The 14,920-nt window shown below is 62.3% G+C and overlaps 1 protein-coding gene across 4 annotated transcripts; it reads left to right on the top strand.

The window, feature by feature from the left end:
• The first annotated feature begins 3,399 nt into the window (after positions 1–3,399).
• Positions 3,400–13,878, top strand: NFE2L1 (NFE2 like bZIP transcription factor 1). Of its 4 annotated transcripts, none has more exons than XM_074891867.1 (7): positions 3,400–3,459; positions 4,224–4,428; positions 4,871–5,382; positions 10,038–10,253; positions 10,848–10,937; positions 11,336–11,497; positions 11,850–13,878. In XM_074891867.1, exons 3-7 carry the CDS (start codon positions 4,873–4,875, stop codon positions 13,173–13,175), a joined length of 2,304 nt encoding a protein of 767 aa, XP_074747968.1. In that variant the 5' UTR covers positions 3,400–3,459; positions 4,224–4,428; positions 4,871–4,872; the 3' UTR covers positions 13,176–13,878. The 4 variants fall into 4 exon arrangements, with proteins under 4 accessions (XP_074747968.1, XP_074747971.1, XP_074747970.1 ...); XM_074891869.1 differs by having other exon boundaries at positions 3,441–3,459; positions 4,227–4,428; XM_074891868.1 differs by lacking the exon at positions 3,400–3,459 and adding an exon at positions 3,811–4,029.
• Positions 13,879–14,920: the final 1,042 nt, after the last annotated feature.

Raw genomic sequence — 14,920 nt, 5'->3', positions numbered from 1 at the left:
GGGCAGTGGGGTGGGACGGGGACTGGGACCCCCACACACCTCGAATTAAGGGGTTCAGGGAAGTCCCAGAGGGGGAAGACGGCTCAGCAGTGGGACAGGGGGGTCACCCCGCCCCTAACCTCTACTGTATTTAACTTGGGGTCACCCCGCCCCCCCTGGAGTGAGCAGGGGGAGGCGGGTGGGGGGTCCTAGGAATGTGGGGTCCCACCGGTGGGTCCAAGCACATCCCTGATGCAGGATTTGGCCTCTGCTGGTGGGGGTCGGTACCCCACTAGGTGTCATCACAGGTGATCCCAGCCTTGGGGCACAGCCCCCCCCCCCCCCCCGACCCACCCATGCCCAGGGGCTGAGCCCACAGGGGAGCCTGGGCCAGGGCCTCGAAGGAGGGGGGGTAGGGGGGGGGGCAGTGGGATGCTGCTTGCCCCAGGCTGTCCCCAAGTGTCCCCACCAGCTGAAAAGAAAGTGGAGGGGGGGCAGTATTCCTGGGGGAGCAGTGGGGAAGGGGTGCCATGCCCCCCCTCGTCAGCACAAGGCACCAAAAGGCTTTTGCCTGCCCGAGGAGCCGGGCACAGGGACTCCTGCCAGCCCTCCAAATAGTCCCGGGGGGGGCACACACTAAAAATAACCCTGCGAGGGGCAGCCCGGCTCGGGTTGCTGGCAGGAGGCTGACCACAGCCCTGGGGAGGTTTTTAGGACGCTCCCATACAGCCGGTTTATCCCCGTGGGGTGCAGCAGAGGGGGGACAGGGAGACGGTGCTCGAATAAAGCTCTCAAGGGAGGCAGCTCTACTGCAAACCCCTCGGGGATGGCAGCGCCCCCAAATTTCTCACCCGGTGTGAAATGTGCTGAGCGGCGGCTCTCGGGATTGAGAGGGAACCACTCTGGCAGTGGGGCCGTGCCGGGGCCGCCGCCGTTGCCTCAGCAAATTGCCAGTTGTGGCACGACATGGGCCGGGGCCGCACCCCGGCTTTTGTGGGTGTTTTGTGGCTTGTTTTCCAGGAGGAGATTAGTGAGACGGAGCAACCGGGGCAGGGCAAGCCCATGACCCAAAATCGCTCGGATCTGGGTGCTTCCAGGCTCCTCACCACCTTCCCCTGGCCACTCCAGTTCCTTTTCCCTGTCGTGCCTGTCTCCCTGGATGCTCTGGAGTTTCCCTGCTCGCAGCGTTGGGGCTATCCGGGTTTGCGGGGATGCTCAGCCTGTCCCCTGTCTCTCAGCTGTGCCTGCAAGCTTGGTCCTTGCCATAAAGAATCAGAAAACTAGGCTGGAAGGGATCTCAAGGATCATCTAATCCAACATTTCTTGGCAAAAAGAAGGGGTTTCTGCTCACGCCGCTGCCCTGGGAAGACACCCACGGCTGGGAAACCTCACCCCGCTGCGAGGCGTCGGAGCCCACGCTCATTTTCCACGTTTTTTCAGATGAACTATTGTCTCTGGCATCCTGTTTGTCCCGGCGAGTTTCTGGGGCAGGGAAGAGGGTGTCTGGTTTTGGCAGCTGCGGCCGCTCCGGGCAGCTGCAGTGTTGCAGGAATAGCAGGCAGGGGTGGTGCTGCCCGCCTCCCCTTACCTCCTACCTGCCCACCTTCGCTGCCAGGTCTGGCAGGGGCTGCCCCTCGCCCCGTGGGTGCTGGCATTGATTTGGGCAGGAAGCCCGCGTCGATCCATCGATGGGGAAGGTATAAATAACCTGCTCAGAGGTGACGGTTTTAACACCGACTTCACTCCGTGCTTATTTATTTAAATAGTTTATGGAGTTCTTGGTGATCTGGTGGTTGATCATTCCGGAGAGGTGAGGACGGGACGGGGGCCTGACGCTGGCCCCGTTCCTGCGGCCGTTCGCAGCACCTTTCTGCCTCTGCTCCTGCAGCTCTGACAGGAGATCCTGGCGCTTTTTGTCGAGTGGTTTCAGAGCCACCGGCTGCGCAGCGCAGGTCCTCAGGCACCAGGTGAGGTGGTTGGGATGAGTTGCAGCCTTTCCCTCACCTTTGCTGGGTAGTTACTGTCTCAAAAGGCATCGAAAGTCGAGACCTCGGTTGTTCAGTCAAACTCAAACTGGGCAGCGGGTTCCCCCATGATTAGCAGCGGTGCTTGTGGGGAGACCCACAGACAGAGCGACTTGTTTTAGGCAGACAAGTGACAGCCAGACACACGGACAGTCCCTGGCAGGTGGTTTTGAGCAGCTCAAAGGCAACAGCTCTGTCTGTGAGGCGGGGAGCCCCGTCCTACTCCAAGCATCAGCACCCAGGGGCACGGAGTCCCCCGCTCCGGGCTCTCCCCCTCCCCACGGCGTTACATCTCTCTGACACAACCATTTGCACCTCCAGCAGCTCCCACCGCCACGGGCGAGGAGCAGCCGACCAGGAGAGCTCGCTTTTCTCAACCCAAAAACAGGCCTGGGCGTAATGAGCAGGGGTATGCCAACTGGGCAGCTGCCGGAGCATGAAATGAAAGACTTTTAATTAGCGAAAGGCTGGAGCAATGAAGAAAGTAAAGCACGGGGTTAGCAGGCGATGCCCTGGCTGCGCTCCCAGCCCCGCCACTGACTCACTGCAGGGCCCGAGGCGAAGCTCCGCGTTCGGCTTTGACTCAGTCCCGCCGCCTGCAAGAGGCTCCGGTGGCTGCCTCGCGCCTGCGCGGGGCCGGAGACCTGCGAGGGCCGTGGGCGAGCGTGGGGCAGGGTCGTGTCTCGGCAGCGGTACCGGCCCCAGGGCCTGCGGGAGCGCAGGGGAGGCCCGCGGGCCGCTCCGGGGGCGCGGGCGAGGCCGAGGAGCCGTGCCCCCACCACAAGCCCCCCTGAGGAGGCCCGAAGCCCCCTCTACGCCCAGGAGATGTCGGGATCGGGGGCCCTGGGGACATGGCGGACCCCCGGGGCGGTGGCGGGGCCTGCGGGGCGGTGGAGGCTCCGCCATGGCGGCCCCAGGCCTCGCCCTGCTCTGGGGGCCTGGGGCGCTCGGTGCCATGGCAACGGCTGCGGGGCGAAGGGGCGGTGTCTCTGCGTCGCAGGGATTGGTGCGCGCCGCTGCCAGTCGAGCGCCCAGACGGGCGGTAGGCTTCTGCGCGTCGTCTCATTGGCGGCTGTCGCCGTCGCTCGGCGAGGGCCTCTCGTTCCATTGGGCGGGCGCCTTGTCACTCAATCGCCGCGGGGGGCGGGTCGTGTTGGCTCGCTTCTCCTCTCCGATTGGTCCAGCGCGCGGCCGCCGGGCCAAGCACGGGGGCCAGCGGCGCTATCCGCGCGCCGATTGGCCGCTCAGCCTGCCCATCCAGGCGGCGGCGGGGGCGGGAGCAACACCTCACCGCCACCTTCCATTGGACCGTCGCTCCGTCCCGCCTCCCCTTCCCGGTCGCTGATTGGCGGCGGCGCCGCGCGAGGCGGGAGGGGGAGGTGGTTGGCCAGGGCGGGGAGCGGGAGCGGGGCCGGCGGCGGCGGCGGGGCCGGGAGCGAGCGGCGGCGGCGAGCGGGTAGCGGCGGGCGGCGGCGCGGAGGGGCGGGCGGAGGGGCCGAGGCCGCGGCGGCGGTGCGGGGGGTGCGGGCCGGGCCTGCGGGGCGGGGCGGGGCGGGGCGGGCGGTGCTGAGGGGACGGCGAGGCCGCGCGGCGGGGGGGGGGGCGGGTCACGAGGCGTGGGGGGGGGTCTTAAAGGGCCCGGGGCGGGGCGGGGGGCGCGTTCGGAGCGGCACATGGTCCCGCCGCCGCCCCCTTGCTCGGTAGCGCTGGGACCCCCCCGGCACCGGGAGGAGAGAGCGGGCAGCTCCGGTGCCTGGCGGCTCCTCCCGGGAGCCGCCCCGCCGGGCTGGGGGCGGGCGGCCCGGGAAGGTCGGGCCGGGGCCGCGGCGGGAGGGGCGAACCCGGGAGTCCTCGGTCTGTTCTGCCGCCCGTGGCGAGCCCGTGACGGGTTTTTGTAGAGCTGCTGGAAACGGGGCGAAGGAGTGAAAGGGAGTCGGAGCTGGATTCCTTCAGAGAGGGGGGAAGTTGACGCACCAGCCTAAGAATAGCTCAGGGAGGGGAAGTACGGACAATATTGTCGCCAGAGGTAACTCCGCGGCGTGAGTGGCTGTGCCCGTGTTGTGTCAGGAAAATCCACCTCTCGAGTGAAATTCGCTCCGTTCCTCAGCGCCCCGCGCGCGGGGAACCCGCCGTTTCCCGGTGTAGTAGGTCCATGTGCAATGTTTAGGGTGGTGCCTCGTCGGCGCCCTTATCGCGTTTGCTCTCTGGTTTATATTTCAGCAGCTGATGAAATCGCGGCCAGGAGCGGAGGAGTCTTTGGACCTTCCCATGATCGGGACCTTTGACTTGTAAAAGGTTCATTCAAGAAGCTTCGCTGACCAGAAGAGGGGAAGAGCAGCCGGTTGTGGGAGGGAGCAGACCCGGTCCTGGAGCGTGGGGAATTGGGGGGGCGAGAGGACGTCGCTGTATGTGGAGTTTTTGGACAGTAAGTCACGTGGATTTTGTATGGAGCTGTATGGTCTGTGTTATAAAGCGGTTCTGGAGGAAAGAAAAGGGCAAGAGAGGGTGGAGGCTGTCTTCTGGGGAGAGTTTGTTGCTTCGTGAGATTTAAATCTTTAATTACACTCTGCTGGCCGACCACTGAGTTCCAGAATTTCAACAGGAAAACAAAGTCGTCCTGAACCCAAAGTCTTGAACGTTCTTTAAACTTTTATCCTGTTGTTTAGCGATAACCTGAACGCCGAAGTTGTTGTTTTATTTTGTTTGTTTGAAAGTGGGGCAGAGGAAAGACAAACCCAACCAACCTGTTGTGTGGAGAATTCATCTGACGCTGGTGGTTTGGTTTGTTGGTGGTTGGTTTGTTTTTTTTTTTTTTTTTTTTTCCGAATTCCCAAACCCTCCACCCGTTTTCTTTTCTCCTCCACCAGAAATGCTTTCTTTGAAGAAATATTTCACCGAAGGCCTCATCCAGTTCACCATTCTGCTCAGCTTGATCGGCGTTCGTGTGGACGTGGACACCTACCTGAACTCGCAGCTCCCCCCTCTCCGGGAGATCATTCTTGGCCAGAGCTCCGCTTACACCCAGACCCAGTTTCATAACCTGCGTAACACCTTGGATGGATATGGCATCCACCCAAAAAGCGTAGACCTGGACTATTACTTCACCGCTCGCAGGCTGCTCAACCAGGTGAGGGCCCTGGACAGGTTTCAGGTGCCCACCACCGAAGTCAACGCCTGGTTGGTGCACAGAGACCCCGAAGGTTCCGTGTCCGGTAGCCAGCCCAGCGCCGGCATCACCCTAGAGAACGGCAGCGGCCTGCAGGATGGGAGCAGTCCTGACAACGGGGTGAGGGAGAGCGGAGCTGAGCAGGGCTTTGGGGAAGAACTGGAAGATTTGGGAGCGGTGGCTGCCCCGGTGAACGGAGACCTGACCAAAGAGGTAGGCAGGATCTTCTTTTGCCTGGCGTGGGAGGGGGAAGGGAGCCCTTGGGGGGGCTCTTGCCCTCTGGGATCCATCCGAGGGAGCAGCACTTGGTACGTCGTGTATGTTTAGCACTTGGGAAAAGTGGGTCCCTGCCTGGGAATGGCGTAATACTAAATTATGGTTCAGTTAGAAGGCTCCAGAGGTATGTGTGGGGTGGTTTTTTCCATTTTGTTTGGTTTATTCTTGGTCTGCAAGTAACAGTGAAAGGAGGGAGAAAGGGTTGGGGTCAGCATTTCAACCTGTGCGCATAGCTTTGTGTTGTGAAACCGATAAAACCAGGCAGGGAAATAAACAGGGGCATTGGGTAACAGCCTCATCCCAGGTGTCGAGCGGGCGGTTGGGTTACTTGGCTCTGGAGTTCATCCAGTGGAGATGTTTATTGCTTGGTTTTCATCACACACGGGTGGGGAGAGGTGAACTGGAAAGTGGTTTATTTTTTCTGTCTGAGCACAACCTTTCGGAGGCCGTGATGCAATGTTGGTCCCCGGGAGCTGCTGCTCTTTTTCCTTTTTGGCACCGCTCTCTTTGTCACGGCATGTTCGGCGTCTCCCTGGCCGTGGTGTGGGGGATGTTCAGTGCTGCTTTGCAGCGTCGGGTCCTTCCAGCGTCGTTCTTGCGTCTCATAAATTGTCTCTCGGACGAGCTGCTGGGCATGGGAGGGGGGGAGCCAAATTCAACTGCTGCCACCCTTGTCCCCTGCCGCGAGGGGTGGGCAGCGTGGCGGGCAGCTGTCGCGGATGCCTCGGGCTTTTGTCATGTGGCTTCGGCGCAGCAGCAGGCAGGGAAGGGAGTGAGGAAAGTGGTGTGAACGCGTGCGGGCCGGAGAGACAAAGGTGACGATTGTTTCACGTTCAGTTATTGACGGATGAGCGGCGGGATGCTGCCGCGGGAAGCGCGGATGGTGCCTCGGCTGGAGCTTCCCCCTCCCTGCGGGGATCTCCTGGCTCCGGAGGCCTTCGCGAGGTTTCACTCGTGAGAGTGAAAACCCCGCTCTGGGTTTACAACCGGCGACCTTGGAGGCGTCAACGAGAGGATCTTGGGTCGCGGAACAGAAAGGCGAATGTTCACACGTTCAGCTTTTTCCCTGATAAATCGAGAGGGGCAGTTCCCTGTCTTGGGAACGGGGGAGAATTTGATGAAACGCCTTGTTACAAAGTCAGGCACAGCCCGTGCAAGACTTCGCCGCCCTTCCCCAGGCTGAGGGCGTCGGGCCTGGGGAGCCTTTCGAGCGCAGAACAGAGAAACCGGGCGCAGATTTTAGCCAGAAACTCTGCAGATTTGAGCGCCGAGAGGCCCGTAACTGTTTTCCAGAGGCCTGTTTATTTTTGCCTTAAAATACAGCCCTGCGTTAGATCCCGTCACACCCGCGCGCGGGGTGCAGCTGCAGACCCGGCCGGCTCAGGCTGGACGCGCCGGGAGCGAAACCCCCGGCCAGGCCGAGCGATGGCGGGTGGGAAACCCGCTCCTCCGCGCTGCGGCCTCGCTCCGCTCGGGGACGCGTGGGGAGATCCTGCTCTGCACCTTCCTTTATCGCGGGTGTTCAGGCCTCCCTGTTCTTCTTCAGGTCTCTATTAATTTTTTTTTCCTAAACGCTTGGTTTGGGCAGGAGGGGGACGGTGATTTTTCTGTCTCTGTATTTTTTTTTCCCCCCTGAACACTTGCTTTGGGCAGGAGGGGAGGGTGTTTTTTCTTTTTTTTTTTTTTTTTTCTTTTCACCCCCCCCAAATGCTTCGTTTGGGCAGGAGGGGAGGGTGATTCTTCTGCCTTTTTTTTTTTTTTTTTTTTTCCCAAACGCTTGGTTTGGGCAGGAGAGGAAGGTGATTCTTCTGTCTCCTTTTTGTTTTTCCCTGAACACTTGGTTTGGACAGGAGAGTAGAGCAATTTTTCTGTCTTTATTTTTTTTTTTTTCCCCCCCAAACGCTTGGTTTGGGCAGGAGGGGAGGGTGTTACAGCACCTGCAAGGTGCGTTGTGCTGCCGGGGGCACAGCGCCCGGGCACCCAGCGCCAGGAAATCCCGGCTGCCGAGCCGGCCTCGCACACCCACGTCACATCGTCACACCGTCACCCGTCACATCACCCTCTCTTCTCCCCACCCCAGGGCCAGCAAGACCGAACTCGCTGCTGCTGTGACACTTCAAAGCACCAAGTCTTATTTCAAAGCGTTCCCCTAGTGGGTTGGTTTTCTATTTTTTTGGGGGTTTGGGTTTTTTTTTTTTTTTTTTTTGGTGTCTTTGTCTGGAATCTTGACTCCCCGGTAAGCGCTGAGCAGCCGCCCAGCCTTTCCGACGGGAATATTGTGCGAGCGATGCGGCTCCCGGCAGCTGCTGCCTCTGGAAAGCACCTGCAGGGCTCAATCCTTCCCCCCCCCCCCCTCCCTCCCCAACCCGTTCGTTAGGTGGACGATGACGATATGCAGATGGCTTTAGGGCCGGGGTTTAAATTTTTCCATGACTTTTCCCAGCGCTTAAAATATTGCGACTCCCCGCGGGTCGCGTGGGCCAGGCGCGACCTTGCTGGGGGAATTATTAATAATTTTAGGAGCTGGAGCTCGCCCTTGGGCGCGGTGCAGGGCTCCGGGGGGTGGGCTGCAGCGGCAGCCTTGGGGAATCATCCAAAATGGGGAATTCTATTTATTATTTTTTAATTTTTTTTTTTTAACCCAGGGGTGCCCACTCCTCCTTAGCCTAAAGACAAAGCTCGGTTTAAACCCTCTGCAGCATTGGGGGTGGGGAAGGCGGGAGGCACCGCTGCCCGGTGCCGTTTCCACAACAGGAGGATAAAAATACGCGGCCGTCATGACATGTGATGAGCTGCTGGTGCTCAGCCTTGGCCCGGGGTGACAAAGCCCCCCCCCCCCCTCCAATCCCAAGATTGATTGCGGGGGGGGCAGAATCTCCTTACACTTGGCCTTGCCGCGATTCCCGCTGGCTCTCGGGGTGGGCTGTGCCCGAGGTGGGGGTCTGGGTGGGGGGTGAGGAGCAGGCGGGGGGTTGTGCTTTAACACCCCCCCCCCCCCGCCCCGCCCAATTGACTGACCGGGGCGCGGCGGGGGGGTGGGGGGGGGGGCGGGTGTCGCTCTCTCCGGGCCGGGGTCTCCCGGGGGGGCGGGAGCCAAGGTCACCCCGGTCTTTCCTCCCTCCCCTCCCCTCCCCTCCCTCCTCTCCCTCCCTCCCTCTCTCCGCGGCGGGGCGCAGCCGGGCTCTGGGATGAGCCCCCCCCCCCCTTCCTCCGCCGCCGGCGCAGGGCGAGGCCGGGGTTGGGGGGGGGGGGGGGCGGCCCCGCTGCGCCAGGGCGGGGGAGCGGCCCGGTGGGCGCCGCGCGGTCGTTCATTGGTTGAGGCGGCGGCCGTCGTCGTCGTTGATTGGTCGGGGCGGTGGCCCTCGGCGGTGCGGATTGGTCGAGGCCGCCGCCCGGCGTGGGGCGGGGCTTGGCGGGTGCCATTAGCGGCGGGGGGCGGGGGCGTGGCCCGGCGCCGCCGCAGCCCGGCGGGGCGGGGCGGGGGGCGGGGCTTGGCGGCCGCCGCAGCCAAGGTAACGGCGGGGGAGGGGCGGGCGGGGCGCGCCGCAGCCCGGCCCGGGCAGGGCGGCGGGAGCCGAGCCCAGCCTGAGCCCGGCCCAGCCGAGCCCGGCCCAGCCGAGCGGGGGGCGCCGCCGCCGCCGCAGCAGCTAACCGCTCCCGGGGGGGGCGGGGGCGGCTCCTGCCGCCGCAGCAGCGGGGCCGCGGGCACCTGTGGCCGGTGGGGCGGAGCGGAGCGCGGCTCCCCGGCCGCCCCGGCTGGCGATGCGTGCGCGGCACCGCGCCCCGGCCAGCCCGCCCCGCCGCCGCCTCCCCCCCGCCCCGTTCCCCCGGGGACCATGATCGGCGTGTGCCGCGGCCCGGGCGGCAGCTGGGGACATGAGAAAGGTACCGGGGCCGCTCCGGTGGAGGGAGGGCGGCCGTTCCCCGGTGCTGCGGGGATGCTGCCGGGCCGGTGGTGGCGAGGGAGGGAGCGGGGCGGGTAGCAGAGCGGGGGGGGGGGGGCGGATGACCCGGGGGAGGCGCGGCGCGGCGGCGCAGGCTGCCGGGAGGCGGGGGCTGCGGGGCGGGGACCGGCGGTTTGGGCGCAGGGCAGGCTCCGTGGGCGGCGGGGGTGCCCCGGGGAGGGGGTGAGGGGGGGGGGGTGGGGGGTTGCGGGCAGCCCGGGGCCGGCGGTGGCGGCTCAAGTTGCATCAGGTGGGTGGAAATGCGGGGATTTTCCTGCCGGCGCACCCCACCCCTTATGCAAATGGCCGGGATGGCACCACGGGCTGATGCAAGGCGGCCACGGCGCAGCCACCGCCGCGACGTGGGCCCGGGCGGCCCCAGCCGCCTCTCCCGGTGGCGGGCGGGCGGCCATGGGCGGTGGGGAGGGAAGGGCCGGCCTCGCCCGCCATGCAGAGCCCGCAGAGCCGCTCTCGGGGATCCCGGGAAGCAGAAAGGCCCCGGGTCACCGAGGGAAAGCAGGGTGCCCGGCGGGTGGGCTGCGGGTCAGGCTTTGGGGGGGATGGTGGGGGTGGGGGGGGGTCCCTTGGGAGGGGCCGGTGGGTGGGGACCCTGCCCAGGGCTGAAGGAAAATCTGGTCTGTCTTTCAGGACATCGATTTGATTGACATCCTGTGGAGACAGGATATTGATCTCGGCGCTGGGCGAGAGATTTTTGACTACAGCCACCGTCAGAAAGAGAGCGAAGTGGACAAAGAGCTGAGCGATGGGAGGGAGCGCGGGGACAGCTGGAGGAGCGGAGGGAATGAGGGCTTGGATAGAAACCTACTAGTTGATGGAGAGACCGGGGAGAGTTTCCCTGCGCAGGTAAACACCCCCCGGGCCGGCCGGGCTGGGGTCTGCGCCCGCCGTGATGCAGCGTCCCGGGGCTCCGCGGTCCCGCCGAGGCGGAGCGCAGCGGCATCGCGTGTGACTTTCACCCGGGGATCTGCTGAGCCGTAGGATAAGGGTTTTCCCCGGGTGGACGAGAGGATTTGATGCTGGGAAAGCGCAGGCTGCCTGCTGGGCCGGGGAGCCGCAGCGAAGGCGGGCAGGGGAACGGCCGTGTCGCCGTCGGCAGGACGCTAGGACGAGGGCGGCTGGTTCTTGCTGTGTCTTTCGGGTGTCTGGCAGAGGCGGCGGTGGCGCGGGCAGGCGCAGAGTCCCCTCCAGCCCGTAGCCGAGTCCTTGTGCTGGCAGGAGGTGAGGCTCGCCGGGAGCACAGGCAGCACGTTTCCTTTCCCCGCTGCGCTCGGGGAGGGGGGGGGCCGTTCTGAGCAGGAGGATGGAGCCTGCGAAGCACTGGGTGGGGCCTCTGGCTCTTTTTTGGATGCGCTGTAATAAAACCCTGCTGTAAGGAGCTCTTTTCTCATCACCACCTCTCTAATCCCGCGGCTACGATTGCTTGTGTTTTTACATCAGGTGCCCGGTGCGGAGGATCAGACAGCCCTGTCCCTGGAGGAGTGCCTTAGGCTGCTGGAGGCCACCTTCCCTTTCGGGGAGAATTCAGAGGTGAGCGGATGGGGCGACATTTTCTGCCCCTCAGCAGATCTGGAGGCAGCGGCGGCTCTGCCTCGCTTGCTCACCGGGGTTTCACTGCCTCTTGTACCCCTAAACCCAGACCGCAGAACCGGGAGTAAATTGGGTTAGGCTGCTTAAGGAGGCTCCAGGCATCGTGCCTGCGAAACTAGCGGTGGTGGAGGGGGGGGGGAGGCGGGTGGTCACAATTAATTAAAAGACTTGCTTTGCTTCTCATTAGTTCATAGCGAACTGTGGAGGAATAGCCGCAACCGGTTTGCTTTGAACAAAGGAGAAGCGATTGCCCGCGCGGAGGTGGAAGGGCATTGGGGATTGCTGGCTGCCTGGCCGCGGCCGAGCAGCCGGGGACTGACTCTGCCTCACGTGGTTAGTTTCCAGCTGCGGATGTCTCCACCCTGAGCGAAGCCGTGTCCGGTGAGAGCAGGTCTGCGGGCATCCAGACCAGCCTGCTGTCTCCTCTCCTCGCCGAGACCGAGTCGCCCTTCGATCTGGAGCAGCAGTGGCAGGACCTCATGTCTATCATGGAAATGCAGGTGAGCTTGAGGCGGAATCCCGGGAAGGCGTTTGTCCCTCCAGCCGCGCGTCGTTGCTCTGTCAAATTTAGGTCCGATGGCTCGTCCCCAAGTGCCCGATTCCCGGACAGTCGTGGTTTGGGGTTGGTCGCAGCTGCTTTGGCGTTGTCCCCGCCGGCGCGGTGACGCTGTGCTGCCCGTGCGGCGCTTGCTGCTGCTGTTTTAACCCTCCTGCGGCTGGCGGATGCTGTCGGGGAGAGCTCGTGCCGCGGGATCCAGCAGCGCTCTCCGGTCTCTTTTTTGGCACGCACCGGGAGCGAAGGCAGGGCTGGAGCGCGGCTCGTTTCACCGAGCTGTTCCGCATCTCTTCCAGGCTATGGAAGTGAACAACACAACTGCTGAAACCCTGTACAACAGCACGAGCGGAGACCTGCTGACTTCTAACTACAGCCTGGCTCCGAACACTCCCATCAATCAGAATGTCAGCCTGCATCAGGCCTCTCTGGGTAGCTGCTCACAGGATTTCTCCCTCTTCAGCTCGGAAATCGAAAGCCCCTCCATGGCTGGCAGCTCGGCCCTGCTCCAGCTGGCGCCGGACAACTCCACCGGCCTCAACAGCACCTTTGGCTCCACCAACTTGAGCGGCATCTTCTTCCCTCCGCAGTTGAACAGCACGGTCAACGAGACGGCTGGCCCCGAGCTGCCCGACCCGCTGGGGGGTCTCCTAGACGAAGCCATGCTCGACGAGATCAGCTTGATGGACTTGGCCATTGAAGAAGGTTTCAACCCGGTGCAGGCCTCGCAGCTGGAAGAGGAGTTTGATTCCGACTCAGGTCTTTCTCTGGATTCTGGCCACAGTCCTGCTTCTCTGAGCAGCTCAGAAGCCTCCTCCTCCTCCTCTTCTTCCTCCTCATCCTCTTCCTCCTCCTCGTTTTCTGAGGAAGGAGCTGTCGGCTACAGCTCAGACTCTGAAAACGTGGACTTTGAAGAAGCGGAAGGGGCGGTTGGATACCAGCCAGAGTACAGCAAGTTCTGCCGCATGAGCTACCAGGACCCGTCGCAGCTCCATTACTTGCCTTACCTGGAGCACGTTGGCCACAACCACACCTACAACATGGCGCCGGGGGCGCTGGACCCCGAGGAGCCCAAACTGCCCAGCGCGGGGAAGAAGAGCAGCAAGGAGAAGCCGTCCGAGTTCCTGGATAAACAGATGAGCAGGGACGAGCATCGAGCCAGAGCCATGAAGATCCCTTTCACCAACGACAAGATCATCAACCTGCCCGTGGAGGAGTTCAACGAGCTCCTCTCCAAGTACCAGCTCAGCGAGGCGCAGCTGAGCCTGATCCGCGACATCCGGAGGCGAGGCAAGAACAAGATGGCTGCCCAGAACTGCCGCAAGAGGAAACTGGACACCATCCTCAACTTGGAACGGGACGTCGAGGACTTGCAACGGGACAAGTCCAAACTGCTCAGGGAGAAGGTGGAATTCCTCAAATCCATCCGCCAGATGAAGCAAAAGGTGCAGAACCTCTACCAGGAAGTGTTCGGCCGCCTGCGGGACGAGAACGGGCAGCCCTACTCCCCCAGCCAGTACGCCCTGCAGTACGCCAGCGACGGCAGCGTCATTTTGATACCTCGCGCCGTGGCCGACCAGCAGGCGCGGCGGCAGGAGCGGAAACAGAAGGACCGGAGGAAGTGAAGGGCCGGCGACGCGGGAGGAGTGGGACACTCGCTCAAGTGAGAACTGGAGAAGGGCTGAGCCTGGAAGTACTTAGAGGAACTTTCATGCCTTCTTATCCGATATATCTTCTCAAAAAAAAAAAAACAAACGTGACTGCTGCCGGTCAGTGTACGGGAGAGACTGCGGGAGCTGCAGGCTGATGGTGAGGGCTCCCTGCGGGGAGGGACGGGGACGAGCGCACCCTGCACTGGCGAGCCCGGCGCCTTCCACAACCTGGAATCCTTTGAGCGCAGGACACGAGCTGGCATCACTGGTGGTGAGATTGGCAGAGGTGGAAAAAAACTACTGTTAGGAACTGGCTTTAAATAAGAAAAGAGATTTAAGCAAATGAACTTAAAACAAGTTATAGGAGAGACATTTTTCTGAACTTCCAAAGTTCTGTGATTTCAGGTAGTTGGGTTTTTGGTTTTTTTTTTTTTGTTTTTTGTTTTTTTTTTCTTTTTTCCTTTTCCTGAACCAGTTTTGACATCGGTGTGTGTGATTCAATCTGACTTAACTCCAGATTAACCAACATCCCTTCCTAGATCAGACCAGTGCACACATGGAAACACAAGTGGTGTGACTTCCATTAACCCTTTCCAGTCCGAGGAAGCTCAGAGGGGGCTCACAACCGTTACTGTACGTGTGGAGGAGCTGTGATGCCTCGGGGCCGGGGATGGGATGGCGGGGGGGGGGGGGGGGGGGGGGCGGGGGGGCATGTAGAGCTTTAGGATTTTAGGGATGGGGCGGGAGGGAGGTGTGTGGAACTGGAGAGGGTTAACAGAACCAGTGCGATCTGTGTCCCCTACCACACTCGATCTGCGTCCCCTACCACACTCGGAGCATGTCACTGCCGCCGAGCCAGCGCCGTGCTGGGCCGCTGGGCCGGCACACGCAGCAGCCTGCATGCAAACGCTGTCTTCTCCCACTGATGGGCTGGGGAACTGCTTGAGGAGGAAGGTGGGGAGGGTCGCTGGGCCCCCCCCCCCCCCGGGGGCAGCGTACAGCACAAGGGCAGCGGAGGGTCCCCGCCCCAGGCCGTGGGCTTGTCACTTATAGAAATTAGACAGCTGTTAGGATTCCTGTTTCTTAACCGCGCTTTGATTTTTAGGGCTTCAGCCCTGTTTTTCCCTATAGGGTCTAGAGTGCTTGTGTTGAGTAAAAGGGAGAAGCCCAAACGTTCAAAGCTGCTAAATGTTCTCTTTGCCATAAAGATTCAGTGTAACCGTGTGATCACATTATAGGATTCTCTTCTGTCCCTAGGTGTTGGTCTGACTTCCTTTGTTTTCAGGAGGGGGGTGGGGGTAGTGCCTTGATCACTGTCCGTCTCCGCCACGGAGACGATCCTAGAAGCTGTATTTACAATATAGCACAGCTGGGAGTGTACTGACTTTACCAGCAACTGAAAAAGCTTAAAAATGGCTTTTCCTAGCCAGTCCTGTGCATGTGATACGGGGTGAGGGCGGCGCGTCGGAGGGAAGACTCGGGGTGGTAACTCAAGGGAAGGAAACCTGGTAATGCAGGAGGGAGGCCTGGAGCAGCCCGCGGCGCTGCCCCGAGGGAGGAGGTCTGGCCCCGGGTGCGGTTTTCCAGGCTACGGGGAAAGTAGTTGGATCTCGGGGCGCGTTGCGGGGGGTTCGGTGCGTTCGCTGCGGGATGGACTCGCCGAGGCCCCGGCGGACTCTCCGTCCCGGACTCCTGAGATTCAACGGCTTTACTTACGC

This window comes from Strix uralensis, chromosome 22, assembly GCF_047716275.1.
Source record: "Strix uralensis isolate ZFMK-TIS-50842 chromosome 22, bStrUra1, whole genome shotgun sequence".
Classification (NCBI taxonomy): Eukaryota; Metazoa; Chordata; class Aves; order Strigiformes; family Strigidae; genus Strix; species Strix uralensis.
The sequence above is the reverse complement of the archived record's forward strand: the minus strand, read 5'-3'. Positions and strand labels throughout refer to the sequence as shown.

Excerpts from the sequence above, each read along its gene's own strand:
- NFE2L1 (XM_074891867.1), top strand. The coding sequence starts at position 4,873 with ATGCTTTCTTTGAAGAAATATTTCACCGAAGGCCTCATCCAGTTCACC. Across the intron at positions 10,254-10,847 it reads GGGAGAGTTTCCCTGCGCAG|GTGCCCGGTGCGGAGGATCA; the intron begins GTAAACACCCCC and ends TTTTTACATCAG. Across the intron at positions 10,938-11,335 it reads CTTTCGGGGAGAATTCAGAG|TTTCCAGCTGCGGATGTCTC; the intron begins GTGAGCGGATGG and ends TCACGTGGTTAG.